Source organism: Podarcis tiliguerta (genome assembly GCF_965153285.1).
Source record: "Podarcis tiliguerta genome assembly, chromosome: 16".
NCBI lineage: Eukaryota > Metazoa > Chordata > Lepidosauria > Squamata > Lacertidae > Podarcis > Podarcis tiliguerta.
In genome coordinates this window covers 21,942,668-21,958,064 of record NC_139549.1, presented here as the reverse complement: position 1 = coordinate 21,958,064, position 15,397 = coordinate 21,942,668, and the positions used below count along the sequence as shown (strand labels likewise).

The window sequence follows — 15,397 nt, the reverse complement described above, 5'->3', positions numbered from 1 at the left end:
CTCTCCCCTCCTGGGGTTTCCAGTGTATTGTGTGGCTGTCACCCTTAGCTGGATGTCCCAGGCGTTTGGCATGGATTATGACGAATGGATTATGACTCATGAGAGGAGAAGACTCCCTGGAAAAGAACCTGATGTTGGGAAAGATGGAGGGCACAAGGAGAAGGGGGCGACAGAGGACGAGATGGTTGGATAGCATTCTCTAAGCTACCAGCATGAGTTTGACTAAACTGTGGGAGGCAGTGGAAGACAGGAGTACCTGGCGTGCTCTGGTCCATGGGGTCATGAAGAGTCGGACACGACTAAACAACAGCAACAACAAACATGACGAATTTGCTGTTTCTTTTTCAATAGGTTATTGTATGTACGGCATTTACTGTAATGTATTCCCACCACCACCACCCCAATTTTATGCCATGCTCTTAGAATTTATAAAGTCACTTAAAGACTCCTAAAAGGTAAAGGTAAAGGGACCCCTGACCATTAGGTCCAGTCGTGGCCGACTCTGGGGTGCGGCGCTCATCTCGCTTTATTGGCCAAGGGAGCCGGCGTACAGCTTCTGGGTTATGTGGCCAGCATGACTAAGCCGCTTCTGGTGAACTAGAGCAGCACACGGAAACTCCGTTTACCTTCCCGCCAGAGCGGTACCTATTTATCTACTTGCACTTTGACGTGCTTTTGAACTGCTAGGTTGGCAGGAGCAGGGACCGAGCAATGGGAGCTCACCCGGTTGCGGGGATTCAAACCACCCACCGTCTGATCGGCAAGCCCTAGGCTCTGTGGTTTAACCCACAGCGACACCCACGTCTTAAAGTCTCCTAACACTTAATAAATTAACGATAACAATTTCACACTTTTCTGGATTTCTCCCCAAGAAATCCAGAACTATTGAAACTGGCAGGCTGACACAGCCCTAGCCAAGATTAGTCCAGGATCAGATCTCATGCACTAAAGCCAACAGTAAGTGAATAAATTTTTAACCATTTGGTTGTCAAATACTGAGCCATTTTTAACTGGAGCTGCTTTGGGTTGAATTTGGCACCTTCTTAATACAAAGAATGTGCTCTGCTATTGAGCAGTGGTGTTTTCCTCAGGCTTGAGGCCCCCTATGTGGTCTGTGATGAGATCTTGACCTTTTGATTTTTGAAAGCCAAATTGCCCCATCTTCCTCTTAGAAAATTGAAGAAGGGCTGATGTTGATAGCAGTGGAGATTCCTCAATGAAGAGGGGGCCTCTGGTGGGGACATCTGGTATTGCATGCCTGACTTTGGCTCCCTTGGGGTACCTATATCTGACATGTTTATTGGCACCAGGAAGGCACCTTCATAGAATCATAGAATTGTAGAGTTAGAAGGGACCCTGAGGATCATCTAGTCCAACCCCCTGCAATGCAGGAATATGCAGCCGTCCCACACAGGGATTGAACCTGCAACCTTGGCGTTATTTGCACCACGGTCTAACCAACTAAGCTATCCTCTTACATCACTCCTACTTGGTTTGTAGGCTCTTTGAGTTGTAGACCCATTCAAATTAATGGTTAGAACATGGCAATTTAAGGAGGCTTCCTGTTTTGACTTCTGGTATAGTTCAGTCAGTAGAGAATTGAGACTCTTTAATCTCAGGGTTTGGGGTTCGAATCCCACGTTGGGCAAAAGCTCGCTGCATTGCAGGGGGCTGGACTAGATAGCCCTTGTGGTCCCTTCCAACTCTACAATTCTATTATTCTAAGTCCCATGGACTGCAAGAAGATCAAACCTATGCATTCTTAAGGAAATCAGCGCTGAGTGCTCACTGGAAGGACAGATCGTGAAGCTGAGGCTCCAATACTTTGGCCAGCTCATGAGAAGAGAAGACTCCCTGGAAAAGACCCTGATGTTGGGAAAGATGGAGGGCACAAGGAGAAGGGGGCGACAGAGGACGAGATGGTAGGACAGTGTTCTCGAAGCTACCAGCATGAGTTTGACCAAACTGCGGGAGGCAGTGGAAGACAGGAGTGCCTGGCGTGCTCTGGTCCATGGGGTCACGAAAAGTCGGACACGACTAAACAACTAAGCAACAACAAGGCTTTATTTGTACGCAGCATTTCCTGCAACGGCAAAGGGTTGGACCAAATGGCCTTTGAGGGACCCCTAACTGTATGCTCTCATGATAAAGAGCTGACACCACAAAAAGTAGACTTTTGGCTGCGTGTCCTTTTCTCTTTGCCACACCCGTTAACTCCAAAGGGTCTACTCTGAGTTAGTCCTATGCCTCCCCCATGACCACCACTAGCACTGCCACCAGCATGACGGTGCATTGCCTTGCACACACCTGAGCTTGTCTCTGCCCAAGAGAAGCTGCCGGTACACCATCTGTGCCTCTGTGTCTGGGTCCAGCGGGTCGCTCCAGTCGCCGAGGGTCACGGCTGAGTGTGTGCGGCTGCAGCCCCGAACTGTAACCAAACCACAACCCATGAGGGAAGCCATGAGTGGCTGCACAGTGTAGGGCCTGATCTGGATTTGGGCGACTCACTTGTCCCAAAGGGGTGGGAATCCTTTAAAATAAGGCGGGATCTGCCAAAATACTGGGGACCTGGCCTCTGCTCAAGGGTGCTGAATACCTGACCCCAGGCCTGGAAGTGGATGGTGCTCACTGGGCAGACACCAGGGAGCCCAACAGTAGGGGGCGTCAGAGGGAGTGAGAGGTTGGAGAATAATAATTATACGGTAAATAATAAAATTTTATTTATATCCTGCCCTCCCCAGCCGAAGCCGGGCTCAGAGCGGCTAACAACAATAAAAGTAAAACAGCATTCTAAAATCAATTCAAAATCAAATTAATGGCAACCATTGGGCTAGAGTTCTATGAGGATTACCAAAGGAGGGAGTCAGACTGTGACTTGGCCAAAGGCCTGGTGGAACAGCTCTGTCTTGCAGGCCCTGTGGAAAGAGGTCAAGTCCCACAGGGCCCTAGTCTCTTGTGGCAGAGTGTTCCACCAGATTGGGGCCACAGCCGAAAAAGCCCTGGCTCTGGTTGACGCCAGCCTAACCTCCCTGTGGCCCGGGACCTCCAAGATGTTTTTGTTTGAAGACCATAAGGTCCTCAGTTGGACATACCAGGAGAGGCGGTCACAATTCTAGTTTTAAACCCAACCTCCTGCTGCTGAGTATTACAAGGGGCAACACTGAGAATGAGCTGACAGTCAGCGCCCCTCTCTGGGCTGGTTGTACAGAAGAGGGGCAGGAAAATGGGAGCTGGCCGATGGCAGCCTAGGTTGGTGGGGCAGGGCCTTTGCCCTAACTGTCCACGCCTTCAAAGAAAGCGGGTCAGGCGACAACCTCGAGAAGTGGGGTGGGAGGTGGTGAGGGAGAGGGGACAACTCCTAGGGAGGCAGGCTCCATCCCAATTGCACAGCAAACAAAGCTTGGTTGAAATTCAGATTTTAAAAACCACAACACCCTGAGAGTCAGGGTGGTGTAGTGGTTAAGAGCGGTGGACTCGTAATCTGGTGAACCGGGTTCGCTTCCCCGCTCCTCCACATGCAGCTGCTGGGTGACCTTGGGCCAGTCACACTTCTCTGAAGTCTCTCAGCCCCTCTCACCTCACAGAGTGTTTGTTGTGGGGGAGGAAGGGAAAGGAGATTGTTAGCCGCTTTGAGACTCCTTTGGGTAGTGATAAAGCAGGATATCAAATCCAAACTCTTCTATTTGCACAAAGAGGGCAGCTCTGCGTTTGCCTCACTAAGGTGCCTTTGGTGTCCCCGGGCCAGCATATGTGAACACAGCCATGAGCTAAGTTACCTGCACGGTCGGTCTGTAAACAGCAGGTCCAGCGGCTGCCGCGAAAGGCACCCGGGTGGCAAAAGGGCAGCAGGCACTCATTGGAGACCATCACTTTCCGGATAGCTGAGAGCCACTGGTTGAGCTCGTTGACGTTCTGCCGGAGAAAAGAGAGCGCCGGTCAGTAGGTGGCGCCATTTCCCATCGCTCATTTATTTGCCGCTAGTACAGTGGTACCTCGGGTTATGTACTTAATTCGTTCTGGAGGTCCGTTCTTAACCTGAAACCGTTCTTAACCTCAAGCACCACTTTAGCTAATGGGGCCTCCCACTGCCGCCATACGATTTCTGTTCTCATCCTGAAGCAAAGTTCTTAACCCAAGGTACTATTTCTGGGTTAGCGGAGTCTGTAACCTGTAGCATCTGTAACCTGAAGCGTACGTAACCCGAGGTACCACTGTATTCTTGATTGCATTTCCGGGTAAGGGCTGTAGCTCAGTGGCAGAGTGACTGCCTGGCCTCAGGTTCGATCCCCAACAGCACCTCTCTGTAGGGTTGGGAATGTCCCCCGCAGAGTCAGTGTAGACAATATGCAGCTAGATGGACCAAGAGTCTAAAGCTCAATATAAGGAAATGCTCTCTGATAAGGGAAGGTCTCAGTGGTTAGACAATGTCTTTTCCATGCAGAAGGTCCCAGATTCAGTCTCCAGGTAGAAGCCTGCCTGGAAACCCAGAGAGCCACTGCCAGTCAGTGCAGGTAACACTGAATTAGATGGACTTGGGATGAGGCAGCTTTCTAGTGATTCGTGCTTCTATGTTCAAACATGCCTGGTAGCAGCGCCGAGGCTGCCATGGGTATCCCAGTGTCCACTGAGGCTGCTGGCGCTGTTCACAGTCACACCCTTTTCCGTATGCAGGGAAAAGCTTTGTCAGCAAGGACAAAACCGGGCCTGTAATGAAATTTAACAGAAAAGGATCATAGCTCCGTGCTATGACATCTGCTTCACAAGTGGAAGGTTCCTGGCTGATACCCTGGTGAGCTGCTGCCAGCCAGTATCAGCAATAGTAATAATAACCATACTTTTATTATTTGTATCCTGCCCATCTGACTGGGTTGCCCCAACCACTCGTGAGCTGGATGGACAACTGGTCTGACTTTCAATTTTTATATTTTAGAAGCTTATCCTTCACCATCCCTGCCCCCCAAATGCTTACAAAAACCAATGTGGTGCAGCAGTTAGTGTCTGTCCAGGGCAGGCACCCCCAAACTCAGCCCTCCAGATGTTTTGTTGTTGTTGTTTTTAGGTTTTTTAAAAATAATATTTATTACTTTTTGAACAATTTACACACTACAAAACCAAATAAAAACAGAAAAAAGAAAAAAAGAACAATACAATACAATATATAAAGACACTACATAACACTAGACACATTAAACTAACAGAACCAAACAAAAACAATTTAAAACACTCAAACAATTTCAATATCTTATCTTTCATTCACTTATTTCACCGACCTCCTCACACCTCCCTATTTGTATTCCACTTCTGTCAAATGTTTCAGCAATTCCTTTCCATCTTCCTCTGTTATCTGTCCTATAATTATCCTAGCACATTCTAACCTCATTTTACCTTTAAAATTCCATTAATCTATTTATACTTAAATCCTTATAACATTTCCACTAAAGCCATATAACTTCATTCCAAGAATCTTTTAACATTCATTAATTTTACAATATTTCTGTAAATAATCTTTAAACTTTTTCCAGTCTTCTTCCACAGACTCCTCTCCCTGGTCTCGGATTCTGCCAGCCCTCCAGAGGTTTTGGGACTACCACTCCCATCATCCCTGCTAACAGGACCAGTGGTCAGGAACAATGGGAATTGTAGTCCCAAAACATCTGGAGGGCCGAGTTTGGGGATGCCTGGTCTAGGGCCTGGGGTAAAAGGTAAAAGGTAAAAGGTAAAGGTACCCCTGCCCGTACGGGCCAGTCTTGACAGACTCTAGGGTTGTGCGCCCATCTCACTCAAGAGGCCGGGGGCCAGCGCTGTCCGAAGACACTTCCGGGTCACGTGGCCAGCGTGACATTGCTGCTCTGACGAGCCAGAGCCGCACACGGAAACGCCGTTTACCTTCCCGCTGGTAAGCGGTCCCTATTTATCTACTTGCACCCGGATGTGCTTTCGAACTGCTAGGTTGGCAGGCGCTGGGACCGAGCAACGGGAGCGCACACCGCCGCGGGGATTCGAACCGCCGACCTTTCGATCGGCAAGCCCTAGACGCTGAGTCTTTTACCCACAGCGCCACCCAGGGTTCAAATCCCTACTGGCCCATGGAGCTCACTGGGTGACCTTGGGCCAGTCACTGACTCTCAGCCTAGCCAACCTCACAGGGTTGTTGTGGGGATTAAATGGGGAAGCGAGAGCCCTGTGTGCAGTACCTCGAGATCCTTGCAGTAAAAAAAGGTGATGTACAAATGCAATCAGTTAATCTGTACAGAATAAACGATAGGAAAACATAGATAGCAACAAACTCCTAACGCAAGAATTGTAAGTTCACAGCAGGTCAAGATGCGCAACGAAAGCTCCAACAGTTTTATTCGCCACTCCTCCTTCGTTAGTAATTCTTCCTGTTTCCATTGTTGGGCTAGTTAATACTCTCGCTGCTATAGTTGCATAGAAAAACAGATTTTTGTCCTGTCTAATAATTTCTGTACCTACAATGCCAAGTAAAAATGCTTCTGGATGGAGTATGCAGAACTGGCAAAGTTGACTGGGAGAATTTGGAGCCAGAAAGCCTAGGACTTCCTTAAGGATTGGAAGAAATATATGACTTATTTGAAAGACAATTGTATTAATGTAATATCGCTTGTAGGTTTACAAGAAGTTTCGTAAGGAGGACTATATTGTAAAATGATTTAGGAAGGAAATAATTAGGAAATGAAGTTTAAAAGCATGAATTATAATAATAAAATGCAAAATCAGATAGCAAATTTGAAAATCACTAGACAGGATTGATGGAAGTCTCAGGCTATAATAGCCAAAATGAGGATGATGTGATGTGAAGTGAAGTTTTGTTTGGAAAACATATGCAAAAATTAATAATAATGTTTTTTTTTTTGGGGGGGGGGGAAGATGAGCAATGAAAAGGGAATTGCTAAAGAAAAAGAGCAGCCATCACGTTCTCAAAGCCAGATTAACAATGGTCGCATCCATCCTACATTGCACTGGATGTACATATATAGTAACAATCCCCTAATGCAAGAATCGTAAGTTCATAGCAGGCCAAGAGGAGCGATGCAAAGGGAATTCCTAAAGAAAAAGAGCAGCCATCACATTCTCAAAGCCAGATTAACGATGGTCGCATTCCCACATCCTACCTTGCACTGGATGTACATGGTAGACAGCTGCCCTCCATTTTCCCGCGTTGTGATCTGCATCATGTGCGACTGCTGGAAGGCATTCTCATCCACACGCTCCACAGCGCAGATCTGCTGGACGGGGATGGATGTCCGAACCTGGCCATGGGGGAAGAAACCCAACACACCGCCCTGTTCATCAAGGGGGAAACACGGCTCTCGGTTCTCCAGCCCTTCCTCAGGAAGCATTTTGCCAATTTACGGGCACCACCCCAGCCAACATGGTGAACTGAAAAAGAGCCTTCTGGATCAGGCTAATGGCCCATCAGATTCAGCATCCTGCCCTCACAATGGCCAGCCTGTGGGAAACCAGCAAGCAAGATTGGAGCACAAGAGCCCTCTCGCCTCCTGTGGTTTCCAGCAACTGGTATTCAGAAGTATTATTTCCTCTGACCATTGGGCCAGAGCATAACCATCATGGCCACTGATAGCCTTCTCCTCCACGAATTTGTCGCATCCTCTTTTAAAGCCAGCTAGGGTTGGTGTCCATCCCTGCCTCCTGTGGCAGTGAGTTCCACAGTTCAACTGTGGCTGAAGAAGTCCTTTCTTTGCTCTGTCTTGGATTCCTAGGACACTGAATGTCTGCAATTTCCAGTTGTTGTGCGAGAGGGAGAAAAACTTCTCTCTCTCCCTTTCTCCACCCAACGCATTGTTTTATCAGCCTCTAGCAGGTCACCTCTTACTTGCCTTAACAAAAATGCAAAATTTAACCAACCCTTGCCAAAAACGCTTAGGTGCAAAGCAGAGTTTGAAGTGGACTTGCAAACTCTTGACAAACTTACCGTGTCTAGTGTTTCGATTGAGCCAACCCTTAATACTGACCACATTTCCCTCCAAATACAGGATTTTAAAACTGCTCTTTCCTTACAATGCTATCTATGATCTTTGGCGGGGAGCCAGGAGCACTTTCTGCTACCTGAAATTGCTCCTGGAAGTCCTTTGAAGGAACCCGGCCTTTCAGAACAGATGAGGTCCACTAAACAGACTGTGAGTTTAACTCCTGTGGCAGTTGAAAGAGGCTTGAGACCAGCTCACAACTCATTGTACCTTCCAACATTTTCTCCAATGAAAATAGAGACAGCCTAAGGAAAAGTGGGACATTCTGGGATCAAATCAGAAACCGGGACAGCTTCTGCAAATCTGGGACTGTTCCTGGAAAATAGGGACACTTGGAGGGTCTGCAGTGCAGATTTTAAGGAATGTGTTCCAGGTAGTGATGGGGTTCTTCGGGTCTGAAGCCCAATTTCAGCTCTCTAGGCCTTTCTCTCAGGCAACACCCCTTATCCACAAGCCACACCCCTCACTGGCCCTTATTTACACCCCCTCAAGTGCTTTTGCCTGGGCGAGATGTGTCCTTGAACTCTGTCCATGCCTCTTGCTTGCCTGGGCAGAGAACAGTGTCTGTGTAGAAGAATTAGACCACTGTACAAAAGCAAACATGGCCTCATTGCTCCACCTTACTTTTGCCTTTGGCCCCCCACACTTTGGAATGTGGCCCTTGGGATGTTGCCTGGAAGGCAATGCGGCTCCTGGCTGGAAAATGTTTGTCACTCCTGGCCCAGGCGCAGCTCCTGAGAGGTTCTGAGAACCAACGCTTCCTTGGGCAAAAGCCGTCTATTACGTATTCTGTGGTCTGTGTTTGCCTGAACCTGGACTAAGGATTCTGAGCCCCTGTGTTCTGATTCGATACAAGACATCCAATCACAGAACATTTCGGGATTTGGGCCTCTGCCATTGGCCCTTAAACTCTGAGTCATGATTCGCAGCTTAGAAGTTTAGACAGCCAATCACGTTGGGAGAGGGAGCGGCCCAGGCCTTCAGAAATGTATATAAGCAGTTGCTTTGCCCCTGTTGTCCGGTTCTGTTAGTTCAACAAAGGTTCTTGCTTTTATCACTGTGTCTTGCCTCGTGAACCTGTACTTCACTGCCCTTTGACTGTTTGCTTTGTTGTGGATAAGACACACCTTTGAACAGCCTGCAACCCTGAGTTTTTGCATTCCCCTTGCGTCCTCCGCCCTCTGCCCCCCTCCGGGGTAAAGGTGCCGACCTGCCACTCGGGAGATTTGGAATACGAAAGGCTCTCGTTGCTCAGCCAGAAATAGCGTTTTTTGAAGGTGAACCGCGAGACCAGGTGGAGGCCCTCAGCCTTGCGCTTGTTAAGGTAGCCCTCCTTGACGGTGGCGGAGGGGGGGAAGAGCGTCCAGGGCTTCTTCTCACTTGCTCCTGGAGAAAGAAAGGGAAGGGGCACGCTGATTTCTCAGATGCTGCAAAAGCCTTGGAACCCTGTGAACACCCCTCCCGTTATTGCTTTGACCAGGGCTAAAAACCACCCCAAGACTCCTATATACATGCATGCAAATTGTACAGGGCCGGCCCTAACATTAGGCACAATGAGGCAGTGGCCTCAGGTGGCAAATGCTGGAGAGGAGTCCCCTGGCTGTAACTCCTAAGCTCCAGGTCTAGAGATTGAAGAAGACACCATTTTCTGTTCCAACTTTACTACTAAGAAGCGACTAGGGGTCCCCAAAGTAACCCGGCAGTCATAGTTTATTAAGGGTGCTTGCCGAGGGTTGTTAGAAGACCCCTCCTCTCCTCACAGAGCTACAATTCCCAGAGCGGTTCAATCCCTCTTCCCAAGGAACTCTGGGAATTGTAGCTCTGGGAGGGGAATGAAGGTCTCCTAACAACTCTCGGCACCATTAACAAAATACAGCTCCCAGAATACTCTGGGGTAAACCACGAGTGTTTAAAGTGGTACCATAGTGCTTTCCACGTACGGTGTGGATTGGGCCTTGGTCTTGTGGTCTCTGCAACAGTGTGTATATTGGTATATATTTTATTCAGGTGCATGTATTGTTTTGCAAAGTGTGAATTAGGTAAGTTTGCATTTAGTTTCCGAGCACAATTCAAAGGGTGCTGACCTTTAAAGCCCTAAACGGCCTCGGCCCTGTGTACCTGAAGGAGCATCTCCACCCCACCCCACCCCATCATTCAGCCCGGACACTGAGGTCCAGCTCCGAGGGCCTTCTGGCAGTTCCCTCACCACGAGAAACGAGGTTACAGGGAACCAGGCAGAGGGCCTTCTCGGGAGTGGCACCTGCCCTGTGGAACACCCTCCCATCAGATGTCAAGGAAATAAACAACTACAGTGGTACCTCAGGTTAAGTACTTAATTCATTCCGGAGGTCCATTCTTAACCTGAAGCACCACTTTAGCTAATGGGGCCTCCCGCTGCCGCCATGCCGCCGGAGCACGATTTCTGTTCTGATGCTGAAGCAAAGTTCTTAACCCGAGGTACTATTTCTGGGTTAGTGGAGTCTGTAACCTGAAGCGTATGTAACCTGAAGCAAATGTAACCCGAGGTACCACTGCATTTGATTTTTAGAAGACATCTGAAGGCAGCCCTGTTTAGGGGAGTTTTTAATGTTTGATGGTTCGTTGTGCTTTTAATTTTCCTGGGAGCTGCCCAGAGTGGCTGGGGAAACCCAGCCAGATGGGTGGGGTATAAATAATAATATATTTATTTATTTATTTATTTATTTATTTATTATTATTATATGCAAGCAAAATCAAATTCCCACCCATACCCTCAGGCCCAGCTTCCTGGAAATGTGGCCCATAAAAAGCTCACCGTTCTCGCAGTCCACGTTGATGAGCCAGTCCAGGAACTCCTTGACTTGCCCAATGCTAGACAGGATGAAGGGGTGCAAAGGCTCCATCCACTGCTCCTTGCCGTGACCCAGCTGAAGCCCCAGGCTGCCAATGCTCTGCACTGCCTGCCGGCCGGGGTGGAAGAAAGAGAGAAATAGGCAAAGAGGTGACTCCAAGGGAAGGGAAGGACCAGTTCATAAAAGTCTAGTGGGAAGAGTCTCTAAAGCTTGGCCTGCTGTGCCCTCACAGGAACCGAAATGATCAAAGGGACGAAGTGACTCCCATGTGAAGAAAGGGCACAGCATTTAGGAATTTTTAGTTTAGAGAAAAAGCAAGTATGAAGCGGCATGATAAAGGTTTATAAAATTATGCAGGGCATGGAAACAAACGGTTGTTTCTCCTCTCTCGTAACGGCGGAACTTGCGGGCATCAAATGGAGCTGAATGTTGGAAGATTCAGAAGAGAGAAAAAGAAAGTCTTTTATTCTCGCAGTACAGTGGTACCTAGGGTTAAGAACTTAATTTGTTCTGGAGGTCCGTTCTTAACCTGAAACTGTTCTTATCCTGAGACACCACTTTAGCTAATGGGGCCTCCCGCTGCTGCCACGCCGCCGCCACGCGATTTCTGTTCTCATCCTGAAGCAAAGTTCTTAACCTGAGGTACTAGTTCTGGGTTAGCGGAGTCTGTAACCTGAAGCATCTGTAATGAACCGTCTGTAACCCGAGGTACCACTGTACATAGTTAAACAGAGGAACTTGTTCCCACATGAGCCATACCCTCCAACATTTAACCAATGACAACAGAAAGTTCTGCCCAACAGTTCTCCAATGAAAATAGAGACATTATATTCCATCCCCTCCAACATTTCTTTGATGAAAATAGAGACATCCCGTCCAACAGTTCTCCAAAGAAAATAGAGATGTCCTATTCCATACCCTCCAACATTTCTCTGATGAAAAAAGGGACATCCTAAGGAAAAGTGGGACATATCAGGATCGAATCAGAAAGCAGGACGGCTTCTGTAAACCCAGGACTGTCCCTGGTAAATAGGGACACTTAGAGGGTCTGGTGATGGCTAACAACCATGATGGTCAGAGGCAGCAATGCTTCTGAGTACCAGCTACTGGAACCCGCAGAATGGGAGAAGGCTCTTGCGCTCAGATCCTGCTTGCAGGCTTCCCACTGGGGCATCTGATTGGCCCCAGTGAGAGCAGGATGTGGACTGTTACCTTGGCCAAGAGCAGGAGGGTCCGGCTGGTCTGGGTGTCTGCATGCTGGTCTCGAAGGTTGAACAACTTGGGGGTCAGGATGGCCGGAGCAAAGAAGCGAAGGAAGAGGAACCCACTGATGGCAATGTATTTGGCATCCTGAAAGGAAAACAAAGATGCCCAGCGTGGGTCACATCCAGAAGTTAGGATTGATCACAAAAGTTTTCTATTGCCAAACAGCCATTGCTAAAGCATACCACACACCCAAACTAAACTTTGGGTTGCACCCAAGGGTTCCCTGCACAGAAGGATTTATTGTTGAACTACTCTGAGAATTGGGACGCGGGTGGCGCTGTGGGTTAAACCACAGAGCCTAAGACTTGCTGATCAGAAGGTCAGCAATTCGAATCCCCACAACGGGGTGAGCTCCCGTTGCTCGGTCCCTGCTCCTGCCAACCTAGCAGCTCGAAAGCACATCAAAGTACAAGTAGATAAATAGGTACCACTCCAGTGGGAAGGTAAACGGCGTTTCCATGCGCTGCTCTGGTTCGCCAGAAGCGGCTTAGTCATGCTGGCCACATGACCCGGAAGCTGTACGCCGGCTCCCTTGGCCAATAAAGCGAGATGAGCACCACAACCCCAGAGTCTTTCACGACTGGACCTAATGGTCAGGGGTCCCTTTACCTTTACCTTTACTCTGAGAATTGTAGCTCTGTGAATGCGGCCTCCTAACAAATCTCAGCACCCTTAACAAACTACAGCTCCCAGAATTCTTTGGGGGAAGCCATAACTGTTTAAAATGGTATCATAGTACATTCGTACCTTGGAAGTCCAACGGAATCCATTCTGGAAGTCGGTTCAACTTCCAAAGCGTTCAACTTCCAAATCACAGCTTCTGGCTGGCTGCAGGAAGCCATGGAAGCCCCGTCGGATGTATGGCTTTCAAAAAAACATTCAAAAACTGGAACAGTCACTTCCAGGTTTCGATCGTTCAGGAGCCGAAACGTTTGAGAACTAGGCTGTTCAAAAACCAAGGTTCAACTGTGCTTTAAATGTATGGTGTGAATGTGGCCAATGACGTGCTTACAGAAAGCACAAAGGGATGGGTAATCACTTTTCTGAAGGGGCCCTGAGTTGTCTCTGCCTATCGCTGGGTCCAGCGCCACCTACTGTTGACCTCCCTAACTGTTGCTTAACCAACCCCAGGAGAAGCAGCTTGGATCGCAGAACGCCAAATCCCTTGGAAACATGGATGATGAATGGCCTCCCCAAGACTTGCTGTTTGGCGGAGGGAGTGGTTATGGGATAGAAAATGTCGCACCTGATTCTCTGCCTCTGGGAAGTGGTCATCCACTCGCTTGTTCAGCTGTTTGAAAGCCACTCGCATGATGGGGGGACACTTTTCCGTAGAGCTCACGATGGACTCCACAATATCACCCAGGTATCCTGTCAGCACCTCCAAGCTGCTTTCTCGGATCTGAGCCTCGGACAGGGAGCTTTTGAAAGAGATCCGCCTGAGAGAAATGGAAAACGTGGGGTGGGGATGGGTGGGCGACGTGCAAGAGAGACCCTTGGCCCACCAACACATAACTCAACCACCACACAGTGCTGCCCCCTGCTGATTGCTACAAGCTCCAGACACAGAGAAGATATTGAAACTGAGCTCAGTTACTCACTGGAGCAGCTCTTTGGGATGTGTATGTCTTGTGAATTTGACAAGAGATTAGACTACCTGCTGCAATCGCCCACAGAGATGTTTGCAGAGTAAGAAAATACCAGCTCCATCTGGTCCGCCAGCCATGGCTGTCCCTGGACTTGCCACTGTAAGTTCATGCTTTGTTAACCTCAAGGCTGAGTTATTGTAATGCACTGTATATAGTCCCTTACTCTGCTGGTTTTAACCCACTGCAAACCCCTCTCAGCGAGCTGGGTTCCACCCAAACTTCCCTGCTTTTCAGCAGACAGACCCTCAGCAAATCCACATTGAGCATCCCTGCCAATGTCACACTCTGGCAGCATCCCGGAGATGGTGTTGCCTAGCAACCTGCACAAAGAGCATCTCTCCCAGGAAGGCTTCTATCTCTAGAGCAGCCAGAATCCTTTCCGTGAGCCAGCCCCACATCCTCAGTGCTAATGTCCTATTAGCCATTTCAGCAGAAATACCCTCCATCTGTATGACGCTCTTCTGCAGGCACGGCTGAGGCTGCCGTCCGTCACATAACACAAGCATAGTGTACAAATATGTCAGCTGTTAACACTTGCCACACCACAGCGGCCTTATCACATGATTATCTGTTGTTGTTCTTATCTACATTCCATGTTTTCCGCAGACCGGGACTCAAGGCAGCTTACCCAAATGAAGACAACACAGATAAAATACAGAATGCTAAAACATGTATGAAAGATAATTGGGAAAAAGTAATTAAACTATAGAATTAAAACAAGATAAAAGCAGATTGATTAAAATTCAGCAAGCCACTGTTTAAAAGTTCGTCCCTTTTTTTTTTTAAAAGCAAGCCAGTGATTTCACAAAAGCCTGTTGGACTGAAACAGTCTTCACCTGTTGGCAGAAGGAGAGCAAGGAGGGAGCCAGTCTGAGTTCTCTAGGGAGGGAGTTCCAAAGTCTGGGAGCAGCCACTGAGAAGGCCCTGTCCTGCATCCCCACCAAGTGTGCCTGTGAGGGTGGCAGGACTGAGAAAACGGCCTTTCCCAAAGATCTCAGAGCCTGGGTAAGTCCGTATGAGGGAATAGTCTTTCGGATAGATTGGGGGTAGCTTAGTACTTTTCTCAAAAAGCCTTGAACTGTATGAAACACCCATGTATCAACATTTAGAGAAAACATTAGCGGTGGCATCTACCCTCAGTGATACAGCTAAGATTAAATATATATGTGCCGTCCAGTTCAGAAAGGTCTGCAATGTTTAATGCAGCTAAATTCAGAGAGAAGAACATAAGAAGAGTGAAGTGCAGGTGGGTGCTCACGAGACAAGACACAGTGATAACAGCAAGAACCTTTATTGAACTAACAGAACTGGACAACAGGGGCAAAGCAACTGCTTATATACATTTCTGAAGGCCTGGGCCACTCCCACTCCCAACGTGATTGGCTGTCTAAACTTCCAAGCTGCGAATCATAACTCAGAGTTTAAGGGCCAATGGCAGAGGCCGGAATCCTGAAATGTTCTGTGATTGGATATCATGTATTGAATCAGAACACAGGAGCTCAGAATGCTTAGTCCAGACTCAAGCTCAGACCACTGAGTACATAACAAATTAGACCCTGCTAAGTTGTTTATCTCGGTGGACAACACTCTGACAAATTATTGTTGTGTGCCACCCCAATTTCTGAGGCAGGCGAGATTCCAC

At 48.2% G+C, this 15,397-nt stretch overlaps 1 protein-coding gene across 2 annotated transcripts in view; it reads right to left on the bottom strand.

Annotated features, from left to right (window-relative positions):
- Window positions 1-15,397, bottom strand: part of RASAL1 (RAS protein activator like 1) — a 69,601-nt gene that overhangs the window by 7,714 nt on the left and 46,490 nt on the right. The window contains exons 13-19 of one of the 2 annotated variants that reach the window (XM_083417652.1): window positions 13,353-13,545; window positions 12,053-12,190; window positions 10,804-10,948; window positions 9,220-9,395; window positions 7,134-7,271; window positions 3,777-3,912; window positions 2,308-2,428 (exon numbers count right to left, since the gene is read on the bottom strand). In XM_083417652.1, the coding sequence (XP_083273778.1) occupies window positions 2,308-2,428; window positions 3,777-3,912; window positions 7,134-7,271; window positions 9,220-9,395; window positions 10,804-10,948; window positions 12,053-12,190; window positions 13,353-13,545 (1,047 nt within the window). The remainder of the gene's footprint in view (window positions 1-2,307; window positions 2,429-3,776; window positions 3,913-7,133; window positions 7,272-9,219; window positions 9,396-10,803; window positions 10,949-12,052; window positions 12,191-13,352; window positions 13,546-15,397) is intronic. The other variant, XM_083417653.1, reaches the window with a different exon arrangement.